At 42.5% G+C, this 15,868-nt stretch overlaps 2 protein-coding genes and 1 long non-coding RNA gene across 4 annotated transcripts in view; 1 reads left to right on the top strand and 2 right to left on the bottom strand.

Moving 5' to 3' along the window:
• The window catches only part of LOC127696630 (guanylate-binding protein 6-like), a 208,950-nt gene that overhangs the window by 113,511 nt on the left and 79,571 nt on the right, over window positions 1–15,868 (bottom strand). The window lies entirely within an intron of this gene.
• LOC127696623 (ATP-binding cassette sub-family G member 3) overlaps window positions 1–15,868 on the bottom strand; it is a 48,477-nt gene that overhangs the window by 19,514 nt on the left and 13,095 nt on the right. For both annotated transcript variants that reach the window (XM_052199459.1, XM_052199460.1), the window contains 6 exons: window positions 15,577–15,729; window positions 11,542–11,678; window positions 10,311–10,462; window positions 10,064–10,165; window positions 7,584–7,831; window positions 4,813–4,895 (listed from right to left, as the gene is read on the bottom strand). In XM_052199459.1, the coding sequence (XP_052055419.1) occupies window positions 4,813–4,895; window positions 7,584–7,831; window positions 10,064–10,165; window positions 10,311–10,462; window positions 11,542–11,678; window positions 15,577–15,729 (875 nt within the window). The remainder of the gene's footprint in view (window positions 1–4,812; window positions 4,896–7,583; window positions 7,832–10,063; window positions 10,166–10,310; window positions 10,463–11,541; window positions 11,679–15,576; window positions 15,730–15,868) is intronic.
• On the top strand, window positions 10,875–15,643 carry LOC127696631 (uncharacterized). The gene is made up of 3 exons (XR_007980285.1): window positions 10,875–11,122; window positions 12,698–12,875; window positions 13,514–15,643. It is a non-coding gene; the product is annotated as an uncharacterized LOC127696631 (long non-coding RNA).

Here is a 15,868-nt window from a genome sequence, read left to right as displayed (position 1 = left end):
CAGGTTATAACTTTGGCCTTGCTTCAAAGGATCAAATAAAAGCAGAGGTACCCAGGCACCCCATGACAGAACACAGCAGCAGGCCCGGGCCCTTCCCCCTCTCCTGAGGCACCAGGGCTGCTTTTCAACTCACCTGCTTTCCTCAACTAAACGCACAACTCCCTCTCTCCATCTTCCCCTCCCCCACACACCGGATCTCAGAGGGCAGGGATGCTCTCTCTCCACCCCACCCCTCAATAAATTGTTCTCTAGTTCCCATCTGTGTTTTGTTTTTATTGACAGTTTACAAAGGGAGCCTTGTGGCCGTGGCTACAGTTAACTATATGCCACATCTACTTACTTATCTGATTTTAAAAAATATTTTAGCTAAAGATTAACATATTATAGTTAAATGTGTAAGGCATAAAAGAAATATAATTCATGAAAGCTCCTTGAAATAATTTAAGCAAACTAAATGAAGCGATACCCATTTCTGCATCATTTTTGTGGTATCTCATTTGAAATATATGCTCAGAAACTTTGAAGTACGTATCATATTTACTGGAAGGAATGTGCCGTACAACTTATCTCAGTAGAAGAGAATGTTACTTGTCCAGTTTAAAGGGTTTTATACTCTTAACCCACATGTATCTCTTCGATGCACACCACCTCTGGCAGTCGCCAAAGTTAACCACACTGCCTGGGAGTAAATTGCTTTACAATCCATAAGTAAGTGAAACATTTTTGTCTCTCTGTCCTTAGATTCTTTTACTTTGTTTGATCTTCTTCAAGTCCTCAACTATATCCATAATCTTCAATTCTACCCATATTGTTGCACATTCCCATTTTCAAGATAAGCACTTTATAATCCTCATTTTCTTTGCCAGTTTTCTGATGGTAGACACTTAAATTCCTGAACTTGGTTACTGTGTGTAATGCTCCAATGAACAGCAGACTACAGACTCATTTTGGGAAAACTATATCAGATATGTTTGTTAGTATGCTGTGGTTGTTTGTATATGCTTGGGCCAAGGAGTGGCATTATTAGGAGGTGTGGCCTTGTTGGAGTAGGTATGTGACTGTGGGTGTGGGCTTTAATATCCTAGCCCTAGCTCCCTGGAAGAGAGTATTCTGCTAGCAGCCTTCACTCCCAGCTCCTCCTGCACCATACCTGCCTGGATGCTGCCATGTTCCTGCCTTGATACTGGACTGAACCTCTGAACCTGTAAGCCAGCCCCAATTAAATGTTGTCCTTTATAAGAGTTGCCTTGGCCATGATATCTGTTCACAGCAGTAAAACCCTAACTAAGACATATGCACAGGATGAATTTCTGGGTCTAATGATTTCTTTTAATGCCAGTTCCTTCCTATTCTGTTGCCATCTCAACCCTATAAAGCTATTAAGCCAAAGGAGCTCATATGCTACGAAATTTAAATCCAGTTTCCAGTCACAATGCTTGGACAAGGTGCAAAGGCAACGCTGAATCCAAACATGAGAAGTGACGTCTGGCCTTCTAAACCTTAGAGATGGTTTAATAGTAAATATTGACTCTGAAAATAATTTAATAGATGATGTTGAAGAAGCATTTCTAACTGTCCTGCTTAGGTTTCTGTTGCTGCGGTGAACACTGTAGCCAGAAGCCACCTTGGGAGAATGGGGTTTATTTGCCTTACATATCCCAAGTCATGGCCCATCCCTGAGGGAAGTTGGAGCAGGGATTCAAGGCAGGAACTCGGGGGCAGGAATGGAGGCCATGGGGGGATGCTCCTACTGCCTTGCTCCTCATGGCTTGCTCATCCTGCTTTCTCATATAACTCAGAACCACCTGCCCAGGGGTAGCACTGCACCCAGTGGGCTGGCCTCAGCCACATCAATCCTTAATCGAGAAAATGCCCCACAGACTTGCCGACAGCCAATCTGACAGAGGCATTTTTTCAATTGTGGTTCCTTTCCCCCACATGACTCTAGCTTGTGCCAAGTAGACAAACAAGCAACAAGTCCACCAACCAAAAGAAACAAACACTACTCGGGCAGCATTCAACCACACCCAAAGGCCATTTTCACACACTCCAAGTTCTCCTAAAACACTGTAAGAGAGGAAGTGAAAAATAAAAATTGAGAGTATTTCACAATTTCTAAAACCCAATGTAGAAACAGCTAATAAAGCTCTTCTTTATTTCTGCATTCTCCAAGAACATTTCCACGTCGGGCTTTTCAGGGTTTATTTCTGAATGCTTCCTGTGACAATGTCTACCCCTTCTATCCTGTGACCTAAGCTGTGCTGGATTGAGATGCGCCCTCTACACAGGCACAAGCCAAGTCCTAGCAGGACTGCAAAGTGTTCAGACTTCAGAGAGACGCCTGGAAACAGCTGTAACCACTGTCTCTCAGGCCGATGGTCAATCCACACAGGAGGAAACTCATTGAAGAGCTGGTTTTATTCTTCTTTCTTTCAAAACTAATTTTTTTTCCACACATCAAATAGATTTGGGGGGCTGGGCAGGTGGCCTGTTCAGCGCAGTGTCTACCATGCAACTACGAGGACCTGAGCTACAACCCGTGTAAAAGCCAGGCACATACTTCACACCTGCACTATAGAGATGGAGGATACAGAGCTGGATCTGAGAGCTCACTGGCCAGCCAGTCCAGCTAATCATTGAACTCTAGGTTGAGTGAGAAACCTGTCTTGAAAGAGACCATGGAGAGTCATCAAAGACTCAACCTCCGGCCTCCATATGGAGACACATGCATGTATACAAACATACATAAACATGGATGAAGCCCACACAAGAGTGTATATAAAGCATACAATATGGCACAATTACACCTGAACACACACTCATGTACACTAACACACAAGTCTTTCTCACACATTTATATAGTCACATACACACACACTCACAAACATTCTCACACATACATAAACACTCACACTGACACACACCTCACATACACATGCTCACACAGACACACTCTCCATCACACATCACATACCTCACATACATACAAGAGAAGCTTCCTGAAATTTCATTAGTTGTCAAAACTCTCTAGCCATTGTGAGGTGCCCTGCTCTGTGGATATGTAGCAGGGAGCACAGTTTTGAGAAAAGCATTTGCCATACATAAATTTAGGTGAGAATTCTGACAATGGTGATGTTGCTGAAAAACTATGCCTGGAACATGCTTTAGTTTAACATGAATGGATAACTTTAAGGCCACATTATAACTCAAACTAGACAACAACCACAAAAGTGACATCTATATGAGGAGTCAGAATAACTGAATCTCATCCTGTTATCCAACACTCACATTTAAACAAACCAAATATATTTAAGAAAATTGACCCCAAAGCAACACATGTAGAATAAATAGGTAAGCTAAAACCATTCATGCACCAAGGGCATTATGAACAGAATAAAATGTCATCACACAGAAGGGGAGAAAATGTATGTGAATCGTGTATCTGGTGAGGAGATCATACTTCAGAAACAAAATTAACTATAACTCAACAGCAAGGAAGAATCCAAGGCCGGTGAGATGATTAGGCAGGAAGATGACTATGCTAAGCTTGTTGACCTGCAAGCAATCCCTGAGACTCATGTGGTAGAGAGATAGGCTCTTGCAAATTGTCCTCTGTCCTCCCCATGCAGGCTGTAGGACATACATGCCCACACACATACACACACTAAGTAAATAAATAAGTAATTTTGGAATGAAAAGAAAATATTCCAATTTAAAATGGGAAAGGGGTTCTACAAAGAATTCATAAAGCATCCAATGTGTACTGGTTTACTTTCTTCTAAGATCCCTTGTTCAAAGCAAGAAAGAATATGCTTGGGTGAGAATGTGGAATACGTGAGCCTGTGTATTCTGCTGGTAAGAATATAAAACAGTACAGTGGAGTTGGAGTCTCGATGGCAGGGCCTCAAATGGCCTTATGGTATGTCAACTCTAGCCCTCTATCTTAAGGACAAATTCCAGGGCCCAAACACATGTATTGCACACTCAACAGCATCGGTCACAGCAGCCAAAGGTGCATTTTCAGGCTCAGATGACTGAGAAGCAACATGTGCACACAATGGACAATTATTCTGCCATATAGAGTCAGAGAAATCTCCACACCCACCCTTTTGATGAGCCCTGAAGACATTACACTAATGGAGTCCAGTCAGCCAGAACAAACAAGAACCTAATTAAACTAACAACAAACCACAAATACTTTATGACTCTAATTCAGGGTCCAACATTAGTCATATTTGAAGGCAGAGAGTAGAACAGTGGATGCTAGGAATTGGGAGTGATTCGTATGGAGGGGGAGTCTTTTCCCAGAGCTATGGGACTCCATGTAGGAAGTTGAAAATTACCCTTCCTTTAGACTGTGGTTAGAGTCATATACACCAAAACTTGTTAAAACCATTTCCTCCTCCTGGGCTGCCTTATCTAGCCTTGGTATGAGGGTTTGTGTCTAGCCTGCTTGAAGCTTTTTATACCATATTTGGTTGGTGTCACTGGGAGGTCTGCTCTTTTCTCAGGGGAAGAGATGGGGGTGAATCTGGGAAAGAGGGGAGGTAGGGAGAGAAACTGAGGAAGAGAGGAGAAATATGGTAGGGATGTAATATAAGAATTTTAAACTGTGAACTGTGTGGTATGTATAGTATCATACTATCTACACAGAGACACATGAAAAGTGAGCGCTTCCTCTCAGCTTCCCGTGTACAACACACTCAATCACATAATAAACGCTTACTCATCACAAATCCAAGTCTCCACGGACTTGTATAAGGTTGAGAAAATGACAGTGTTGTCTCAAAATCAGGTCCCACATTTGCTTACCTTGTCTGGACTTCAATGCAATCATTTTTTAGGACACGGAAAGCAGTGCCTACGACTGTAGCCAGTATGACTGTGATAACGGCCTATCGAACAGAAAATGAGAAAAAGGGGAAATTTCCATTAGGAGTAAAAAGTGCTCAACACATTGTCTATTATCTTAAGATATGTGGTTTCATAACCGTAGCTCCACAATGAGATGAACACCATATTTTGACCAGAATCCTGGGAGAAGAGAAAGCACACAGGTTTATAGAATTGATAGCATGTTAAATTAAAATCTGAAGGCCCTGCAATCTTGAGGCCCTAACAGTACAGATCCTGAAAAGCTAAGGTCTCTCCCTGCACCTCTGTAGTAATGACCAGTGAAGGTCCGATAATAAAATTAAAATCCACAACGGATGCAGATCGTAACAGTGGATTTGTGTGCTGAGAGGGGTAGGCTTGTCCTCACCCCTGCAACCTCTGGGACATCTGAGCGTGTGCAGCAGAGCGCATGACTGCTGCCAGCATGTGTTCACACGGCTAGCTCTGCAGCACCCGGGGCTCCTGGTGGCCATCATCTCTGTCAGTGCTGTTCTGTCACCTCAGCAGAGGGGCCTGTGCTCAACAAGTCTCACCCAACTCCTCCAGTCTCTCAGCTCCCCATCTAAGCTGTGCAGACAGCTCACAAGGCAGCTGCATTGCTTCTGGTCTTAGGGGTTAAATGGCTTAAAACAGGCTTCACTTAGCTAAGGAGTAAGGTGACATGACGCTGTGACTCTTTTGAGATACTCATTCTATTACTCATCTGGTAATTTTTTAAAAATAGGAAATTACGATCTAAGGGAAAATAGTTTTTCATATAGCATGATAACTTAAATTAAAAACCCCAAACCCAGGGCTTAGAGAAAAGGCCCAGCAGTTAAGAAACTTTGCTGCTCTTGCAGAGAAGTAGGGTTTAGTTCCCAGCACCCGAAAGACCTCTCACAAGCACCTGAAGATCTGTTGCCTTCTCTCACCTCCACCGGCACGCGCATGGTGCACAGTTTATGCATGCAGACAAAATGCCATGTATAATAAATGAGTCAATACAAATTCAGAATTTTAGTCAATTCCTACCCTTGATAACATGTGTGCACATACACACTTACACTCACAGACTCATTCACACATACTCTTTCACACTCACATATACTCACACTTACTTACACTTACATACACACTCACACACACTCACTATTACACTCACATACACACTCAGCCACTCACACTCACTCATCTATATTCTTACACACACTCACACACTTACTAATACAATCTCACTCACACTTTCACATAAACCCTCACACTCTCACACTCACATACACTCATACATACACATTCACACTCACACACACATACACACACACTTCTTACATCATACCATTGCCTCACTGTTCAACAATGGATGACACAATTTGATGAATATAAGTACTCAGTTGTTTTCAAATCATATCAAATCCTTTTTTCCCCAATGAGATATGAGATAAAAATGCCCCTTTTATGACATAAAAGCCCAAGAATAAAGGCCAATTTGTTTGAGGCAACTGACAGTGTAATCCAGATGATAACAATACTCACATACACACAGAGAAGGCGGCAACCTTGAAATATGAAAACGGCTGTTCATGTGTTAAGAACTAGGCAGGTTTTCATCGCCGCAACAACTGGCCATCTTTCTGTATTCAACAGAAACTACATGTCTGATAATAAAGAAATGACCCACAATATAACCAGGTAAACTGACTATAAAGATTGCACAGGAATGGGGATGCAAATCCACAGCAGAGTACTTGCCCTCTAATGGCTAGGACCCTGAGACCAATAGATAACACAGCAGAATCATCAAAATCATCATCAAATGAAAACACAAATTATGTTTTGGCCCAAGTAAGCTGGGAGAACTACATTTCTGTAACATTTGTGTTAAAATAAGAAAAAATTAAAGACAGGATGACCATTGTTACAGAGACAGTTTAAAGAACAGTAGAGAATCTGGTTAAGTCTGGACGCACTGCATGTGAACTGCTCTCTTTGAGTAACTATGACTTTCAAACAGCAGCCTCTAAATGAGGAAACAGCACCCACAGCAAGCTTATGTTCAGGCACCAGATGCACAGGCTCCCCTCAGAGGGGTTCAATGGCATCCTTTCCTCACAGCCTGATTTCAGCTACAGACCAACCCTTCTTTCCCTCCCTTTCTCCAGCCATCACCACCCCTTCTCCACTTAAACTTTCTCCAAAGTCTGTTCTTTCATCTGACAAGCTACAGATTTGATCTGTTTGTGCAGTTGCTTTCCATATCATATACCTATAGCGACTATTGCATCTTGAAAAAGCCTTTGTGCTCACTTAACTCAGGTCTGTGCTTGGCCTTGAAGATGTGCTGGTGAATTAAACAATACAGCTGACAGGAACCTTGAAGATGTGCTGGTGAATTAAACAATACAGCTGACAGGAACTCCCAAGTGTGCCTCTCATTACCTTACGCAACTGCTGAATTAAATTTCCTACATGGATTAGTCATTACAGTTCCTCTAAGTAAAAAGCAACCACTAAACACGTTTTCTGTAAGTATGAAGTTAATCATGTTCTAGTGGCTGTGGTGAACATTTCTACATGACAAGTACAGAGGGGCCACAAACACACAGACAGTAGGAGAAGGCAAGTGTGACCTGGAAGTCACCAACACAGACACAAATCGTCCCCACTTGAGTTTTTCACAATTCATTTAAGATAATTCATCAGATTACCTGAATCACAGTGACCCATGGAAAACCCTTGTAATTTTTGAATGATCGCCAGGTAATCCAACCTAGCTGATGCCAGAAGGGGGTGACGCATGTGGTCTCCAAGGCTGAGCTCCTCTCCAGGTTCTGTTCCCCCAAGAGTTGATCCAGTTGGATTCTTGTGTCACTGTGTAACGGGGACTGGGTATACATATTGGCCAATTTTCCTGTGACTTGATACTGTCTTTCAAAAAGCTCTTCATATTTGTCAGCTTTGTGATGAAGTGGATAAAGGCAAGAAACAGCAGAAAACAATTTAACTGATTTTTTTCTGTTGCACAGCATGCTGAATTCCTGAATGTAATATATGTTGGTTTTTCACATGTGTTATGTATTGACTTTTCTTTGAGACAGTCTTATGTACCCTAGACTTTCCTCAAAGTTGCTATGTAGCCACAGGTGACATCAACCTTCTCCTGGTTCTCCTGAATCTGTGACTCAAGTGCTGTGATCACTGGTATCCACCTTCACAGCCAGTAATGCAGGGCGAGGAACCAAACTCAAGGCTATGTGCTTGCTAGGTCACATTCAACTGGCTAACCTATATCCTCAGCCCACAAAATTTGAGACTAAAACAATTGCTGCTGTGTAATTCTTTCACCTACTAGAAGAGCATCCCTAACTGTGGTGGCTACTCCTGTCAACTTGACCACATCTAGAATGAACTACAATCCAGAAATGAAAGGCACACCTGTGATCCTCATCTTGAGGCTGGAAGACACAGGTTTCTGACCTGGATCTTGGTATGGAGATCTTGAGGTATAGTGGCCATGAAAAGCTTAGGGCCAGGCAAGGTAGTATATTCCTTTAATCCCAGGAGACTAAGGCAAGCAGATCTCTGAGTTCAAGGTCAGCCTGGCACAAAGAAAGTTTTAGATCCAGGCATGGGGGTACACCTTATAATCCAGGCTACACCTGTTGCTGGAGGCCTACATAAGGACATTGGAAGAAGGAAGACTCATTCTTCTTCAACTGCTTGCACTTACTTGCCAGCACACCTGTTGAAACCTACTTCTACAAAAGACCAGCTGAAACATCTAGCCTCAGGGGACTGAGCAACTACTAAATTCATAGACTTCCCATTCACAGCTGACCATTGTTGGGACAGTTGGACTACAGACTATAAGCCATTGCAATAATTTCCCTTAATATATAGAAACATTCTATAAGTCCTGTGACTCTAGAAAACCCTGACTAATACACTAGCTGACCTGACTACTGTTATTACCCCATGGATTCTGCAGACTAAACAGCCTTTTCCCTTCTGGACCCTAATTCTTAACAAAGGTTTCTTTCTCATACAGATCCACATTTCTTAATATAAAGGTCTGGTCCGTGCTTTCTATTGCATGCAAATGTACATTCAAATGTATAAAATGCCAACTTTCTTAAGTTACAGAGCATCACAGTTTGCCGCACAGAATAACCTTCTGCAAATGTTCGTTGCAGTGAGTCATTGGTCTGTTTTGAGACCTCTGGCTTCTGCTGCACTATCAATACTGGATTCTTATGGGGAGTTTTCTCAGATATCCTGTTGTTGCCCTGTGTCACGGAGATCCTGAAGCTTTGGATCTATAGGACCAGTCCTTTCACAAGCTCCAGCAGATCAAAGATGGAGTAGATGTTTGGGTGGGCTAACTCAAAGTCCTGAGTATGAGTCTCACCCAGTGCTGCAGCCAGGAAGGGACAGGGACAGTTCTCCCATGCTCATGTCCTTAAAACCAGCTCACCAGCCCCCATGCCACCAAAGTCAGCTCTACTGTGGTGCTCAGGTGAGGAACAGGGCCCACTCTCTAGAGGGCTGCAGCCAGAGGGGGCAAGGCCAGGGCTCCTGCTCCCACACCCTCAGGGCAGGCTTACCTGCGCTCTCTTAACCCTGGCCAGATCTACTGTACTGCCCAGGCCAGGGGCAGGGCCAGGGCCAGCTTTCCCACTCTCTTGCCCTAGGGCTGGCTTACCTGCTCCAGTGCCAGCAGGGTCAGCTCACAGGGTCAGTCCCTCCTCCATCAATCACTAATTACAAAAATACTCTACAGATTTGTCTATAGCCCAATCTTATGGGGGCATTTTCTTAACAGAGTTTTCTTCCTCTCAGGTGACTTTCTGTGATAAGTTGACATAGCCCTATAATGCCTGTACTTGGGAGCTGAGGTAGAAAGAGCACAGATGGGAGGCCAGCCTAGCTACCTGTGCCAACCTTGTCTAAAACAATACAAAGAATAAGATGACAAGCAATGAGTGCATTTACTTTCTAACAGAAATTTCCATTACTACTGACAATATCATTTAAATGTTCTTTCATAAATTAAATTTAAAGCACCAAGCACTGACCAACAGCAAAGTCTATCAGCTAATTTCAGGACACTTAATTAACATAAAAGCTATTGTTGTGTTTAAATGAAATCACTTAGGCAAAAATGTGGGACTCTAAAATACTTACATACCTTCAAGGCTGTCTCTCTTTGTGTCTAATATATCAGAGAAACCTCCACTAATGACATCCAGGAAGAAGTCTGCAGGGTTGTTGTGGTCCTCATAATTGTAACCTACAAAGAATGCAGCCCAAGAATACAAACCTGAGGACACACACACAGTAAGTCTGCCCAAGAGTCTAACAGCATCCCTGATATCCCCTGTTCTCTTGGCAGATTCTATGAATAAAGGAGCTCTCATAGCAAGAGACAACCATACCTGCAGATGTGAAGTACTCCAAAGCATCCCGTGCAGGTCCATGAAACATAACTTTTCCTGAAGCCACTAAGGTGAGGCTATCAAAAAATTTGAAGATGGAGTACTGAGGCTGATTGATGGAGAAGATGATTGTCCGTCCCTTTTTCGACATCCTAAGTTCGGAGAGGGAGACATGCTAAGTCACCAGAACCTTGAATCCTGGACAGAATATTTCATTCCTGAAGTTATACTTTTTGTGCCCATTTCAGGTTGAATTTCCCTTATAAACACCTCATCTCATTTGTATGATACACCCGAAAGACAAACCAAGTTCCATGTTTCTATTTAAAAGTCTAGAACTTAACATGTGGAATATCAGGGGTTCACAGTCCACCAGAGTTTTATTGACACTGTAGATCCCCAGGCAGTGAGTTTCATCTGAAACAATGAATTGGACCAGTGTGATATTTTATATATGCTCAGCCCAGGGGATGGCACTATTAGAAGGTGTGGCCCTGTTGGAGTAGGTGTGATCTTGTTGGAGTAGGTGTGTCACTGTGGGTGTGGGCATTAAGACTTCATCCTAGCTGCCTGGAAGCATGTCTTCCACTAGCAGCCTTCAGTTGAAGATGTAGAACTCTCAGCTCCTCCTGCACCATATCTGCCTGGATGCTGCCATGCTCCTGCCTTGATGATAATGGACGGAACCTCTCCTAAATGACAGATCGGGGCATAGACACAAAGAGGAGGATACATGATCTACAGCTCAATGAGACATGCTCAGCAGATACAACCTATGGATACCTTCATATTTGGCTTCCAGGATCCAGACGGTAAGAAATTTAACTTCTGTCAACTTACCCAGTCTGGGATTTCTCTAACAGTGCCCTAGCACTGGGTTCTAGTCTACCCTGTCTCTTGAATGTTCCAGACACACAAAACATGCTTTGCCTCAGAGAAAAGCCGGTTCCTCTGCAGCTGTCACTCTGTTCGGATCTCTCCACTCAGCCCAGGCTCACTTGTCACACCCTTGAGGATCTAGAGACAAGCAATTTAAAGCAGTGCCCCACTGTCACCACAGTCACCCATCGGATGCTCTTGGCTAAGATCTTGATGCCTCTTCTCTGTTCATCGAAGTTTCCCTCTAGTAAACAAGAGTTCCGTTGCTTACTTCTGAATCTCTCCCACTGAAAATGTACACAAACGACCAGACATTAAATAAATTAAACCTTAATGTCCCTTTAGCACTTACCTTCTCAGGACTGAGATGATATCAGTCATAGGTCTCAAGTCTAAGCCAGTGGTGGGATCATCCAAGAACACAATGGGATGCTCGGTGATCAGCTCCATTGCTATACTGGTCCTTTTCCTGACTTCTTTACATCTAGGCTAAAGCACCAATGAACATTGTTATTAACAAGAACATAGTAACTGTCATTTGGTGAATGAGCTTGTTCCAGCAGTAAAAGATTGTGTTATATCATTATTCCAAAGAACCAAAATATGGACACCTGAGAGAAGAAGAAAGTTTCTTTTCTAACTAGAGAGTAGAATGAGTCTCAGGTCAGACTTCACATGAAAATATGTTAATAAGAGTTACTGTTTGTTCATTATCAAGTCACATATTCTAGGGGATGTATTATTATATGTAAAAACCTGCGTAGTGAGATCACTAAAGAAATGAGGAAGTTGGGAGAGGAGAAAATAAAATATGTCTAGTAATTTAGTAATCATTTAACAACACACACACACACACACACACACACACACATTGCTTTTAGCAAACATTCCTAAGAGAAAAATTTGCATTGCCTTCTTAGGACATTTTTAACTTCCTTAAGACTCTGTGAATTGACATCACTTACACTGGACAGCAAGAATTCATGTCTCACCCTTGTAGGCAAATCCAAAAGGTGCAACATTCTTCAGGTCACATTGAAATGGTCTTTTTACCAGACAGTGTCAATGTATAAGGTGAGAGATCATAGGAAGGTTGAGGGGACACAGAAATAGGGAACAATTGTGAAGCTTAAACTCTGTAAATATAATAAACATGACCATGATCAAGCCTTAGTGATAACACAACAAAGAATGCTGAGGGATGTGGAAGAACATGGACATGACAAACCTGAAGATAAAAGGAATTGTTCATCCTTATAGTTTAGAATTTATAGGTATGCCTATGTCCTTGCTTTGATGAATGAAATGCAATTAAGTTCTCAGGAGTAAGATACTACCTAGTGTTCATTTAAAATGCTCTGGCGAAAATAACTATAGCAAGTGTGTGGAAAAATACTACCAACTCAGAAGCCCAAAGGTTGGAATTAACAAGTATACTCCTGTGCTGACTACATAACAATCACACTGCTATGCTAACTACATTTCCTCTACATTTCTTATATCGACAGCTGAAGAGGTTCAGCAAGGAAGAGCCACCCAAGCCTGGGTTCAATCCCTGAAACTCACAACAAATCTCCACACAGTGGCACGTCTGTATCCTGCCAGAATGTAGTTGCAGTGAGAAGACAGGAGCGTGAGCCTCGCAGGCAGGGCAGCAGCTGAAGACACTGCCTGCCTACATACAAGGTGGGAATGAAGCCCTGAGGACCATGTCCTGTGACATTCCTGTGTGTGCAGTGGCACTCCCACACGCCCCCACACACTTACATCTATACACACACTCACACACATAACCCTCACACACACACTCACACACTCACACATTCACACATATAACCCTCACACACATACACACACTCACACCCATGCGTACACACACATTCACACATATAACCCTCACACACTCACATACACACACTCACACCCATGTGTACACACATGTGCTCACACACACTTAAATATACACACATCCACACTCACAATCACACACATAACCCTCATACACACATACTTACACATACACACACACATAGGCTCACACACACTCACACCTACATGTACACACAAATGCACACAGTAACACACACCTTTTTTCTAAGTTATCATTAAAAAGTATTTTATTAAGATTCTTGAAATCTTTTATATTTCATGACCTTCAAGGAGTTAATAAATATCTTTATGTGTTGTCAGTAAAAAAAAACTCAAGTAAGCAACTTAGGGCAATGACTACTTATTGTTTAACACACAGCAAAATAAAGCACTTCGTTGTAAATATAAAACCAAGTTACAAAAAGGGCCAAAGCAAACCAGTTTCTATCACTCAGGAAGAGAGAAACCGTGGTGAATGGCGGCTTTTGTGATATTCTTCCCACCAAGACAAGCGTCTCATAAAAGACTGGAGAGAAGACTCCTGGAATCACCCGCCAGTGCCATGCCAGTCCTCATTGTTCTAAGAAAGGACCAGTGGAGGAGGTAAACCATGAGAATCACATTCTAGGAAGCCATTTTCATCCACAGCACCAAATGTCCGCTCACCAAACATCTATATATATAATCTTCTCGCTGAATCAATGTCATGGTGAGAGGCAGGAAGGTTTTAGGGACTCAAAAGGAGGGAAACAACCTGATATGTAAAAACTCAAAACATATAATAAAGTTCCTGATCAGGTTCTATTAGCAATGAAATAATAAAGGACATCTGGGGACTGTGAAGGGTTATAGACCTGACAGGGCTGAAGATGTCAAGAATGTGTTCATTTTGATAGTTAAGAACGGAATTGTTAAGGTAAGCAAATGTCCTTTTAAAGGGATGAAAAATAACTCATCATCCAGGAATGAAATGCTATATAATATTCCTTTTAATATATCAGTAAAAAAGTGCTTGTTGGGAGATAGCTCAGTAGTTAAGAGCACTGACTGTTCTTCCAGAGATCCTGAGCTCAATTCCCAGCAACCACATGGTGGCTCACAACCATCTGTAATGTGATCCAATGCCCTCCTCTGATGTGTCTGAAGACAGCTACAGTGTACACATATACATTAAATAAATATTTTTAAAGGAAAAGAAAGGAAACCAGTTATCCATTACATGGTCAGCTGTGAAGCTCACCACGCACCTATTGCCCTTCCTGGTCCTGCATGAGCATCCACAGGAGGCACTTGGTCCATTTGCTGTTGCTCTTGACCAAGCCTATATCTATGGAAATTGACACAGGACCTCCTGGGAATAAATGTGGTCAGAAAATAGGGAATCAGGGAGCAGGGGCAAAAGAATATCCTAGCTTTCTGTCCGGTTGCTGAGATGAAATGTTCTGATGAGAAGCACACATGGAGATAAAGGTTTATTTCAGAGCACAGTTCAGAGGTTCAGTCAATCATTGCAGGGAAGTCAAGGCAGGAACCTGATGCAGCTGGTTACATGCAGTCCAGAGCACAGAGAGAATGCACACCTGCCGGCCAGTGCTCAGCTCACCTCCATTCTCCTGCCACCCAGGTCCCAGGCCCAAGGAACAGTGCTGCCTGCAGTGGGCTGAGTCTCTACTCGTGGATTAACGTAAGGAAAACAATGCCCACAAGCCACACGACTAGACTATTCCTCATTTTCTAGATGATTCCAAATGATTGTAGATTTTGTCAAGTTAGCAGTCAAAACTAACCACCCCACACAGGATGAGATAAAAACACAATATACGAGGCCCCACAAAATAACAAGCACTAAACAAGGTAGAAGAAGATGCTAGAGACAACCTGGAAGGAAAATTAAGTTAGGGTGAAGCACAGAGCAACAGTTCTCAGTCTCACAGCATAGGTCAGTTACAGAAATGTATTTGAAAGATCAAGGGAACAAAGTCCTCTGGATCAGGGCTTGTCAACCTGTGGGCAGTGATCCCCTTAGGGGTCACATATCAGATACTTACATTGAGATTCACAACAGTAGCAAAAATACAGTTATGAGGTACTAACAAAATAATTTTATGCTTGTGGGTTGCCAGGAATGAGGAACTGTATTAAAGGGTCACAGCATTAGGAAGGGAAGATAAAGAATAGAAAGAACTCATCAAATTCTCAAATGAGTCATGAGTTTAACACTAACGGCAGAGGACGTCACGTGAGGGAGACTTGAAATGGCTGTGTGAGCAGCGCTCTTCCCTGCTGGATCGCTCTCCATTCCCAGGCTCGACCATTGTTAAGATGGTTTCACAGTTTAATGTCCACCTTCACATCATGCACTTAGTCACTTACTCATTAACAGAGAAAGCAGCCACCTTTGACCACACAAACTACAGGAAAGAGGTTGTGGAGGGTCATGTCATCCACACCAGATATCTCTGTCTCTGTCTCTCTCTGTCTCTTTCTCTGAGTCTTTCAAGATTTTTCCTCACATTACCTTGGTATTTTGATCTTTATCCAGATGCAGAAGCTCCAGCACCTCATCAATCCGTCTTCTTTTTTCATCTCTTGTTATAGTCAATGGGAGACGAAGAGCTGCCGAGAACTCTAAATTGTCTCTCACAGTCACTGTGCCCAACACCACATCATTCTTAAGGGCAAATAGAATTTTAATTAGGTATAGTTATCACTAAGACTCTAACAAATGTAACCTAGTCCACACAAATAACACACCCAGTGTAATGCTCCACTTAAAATAAGCTCTCAATGTCACTAATCCCAAGCATAGA

The sequence above is a fragment of the Apodemus sylvaticus genome, chromosome 11, assembly GCF_947179515.1.
Source record: "Apodemus sylvaticus chromosome 11, mApoSyl1.1, whole genome shotgun sequence".
Lineage (NCBI taxonomy): Eukaryota > Metazoa > Chordata > Mammalia > Rodentia > Muridae > Apodemus > Apodemus sylvaticus.
Note: the sequence above shows the minus strand (reverse complement) of the source record. Positions and strands in the feature narration are given on the sequence as shown.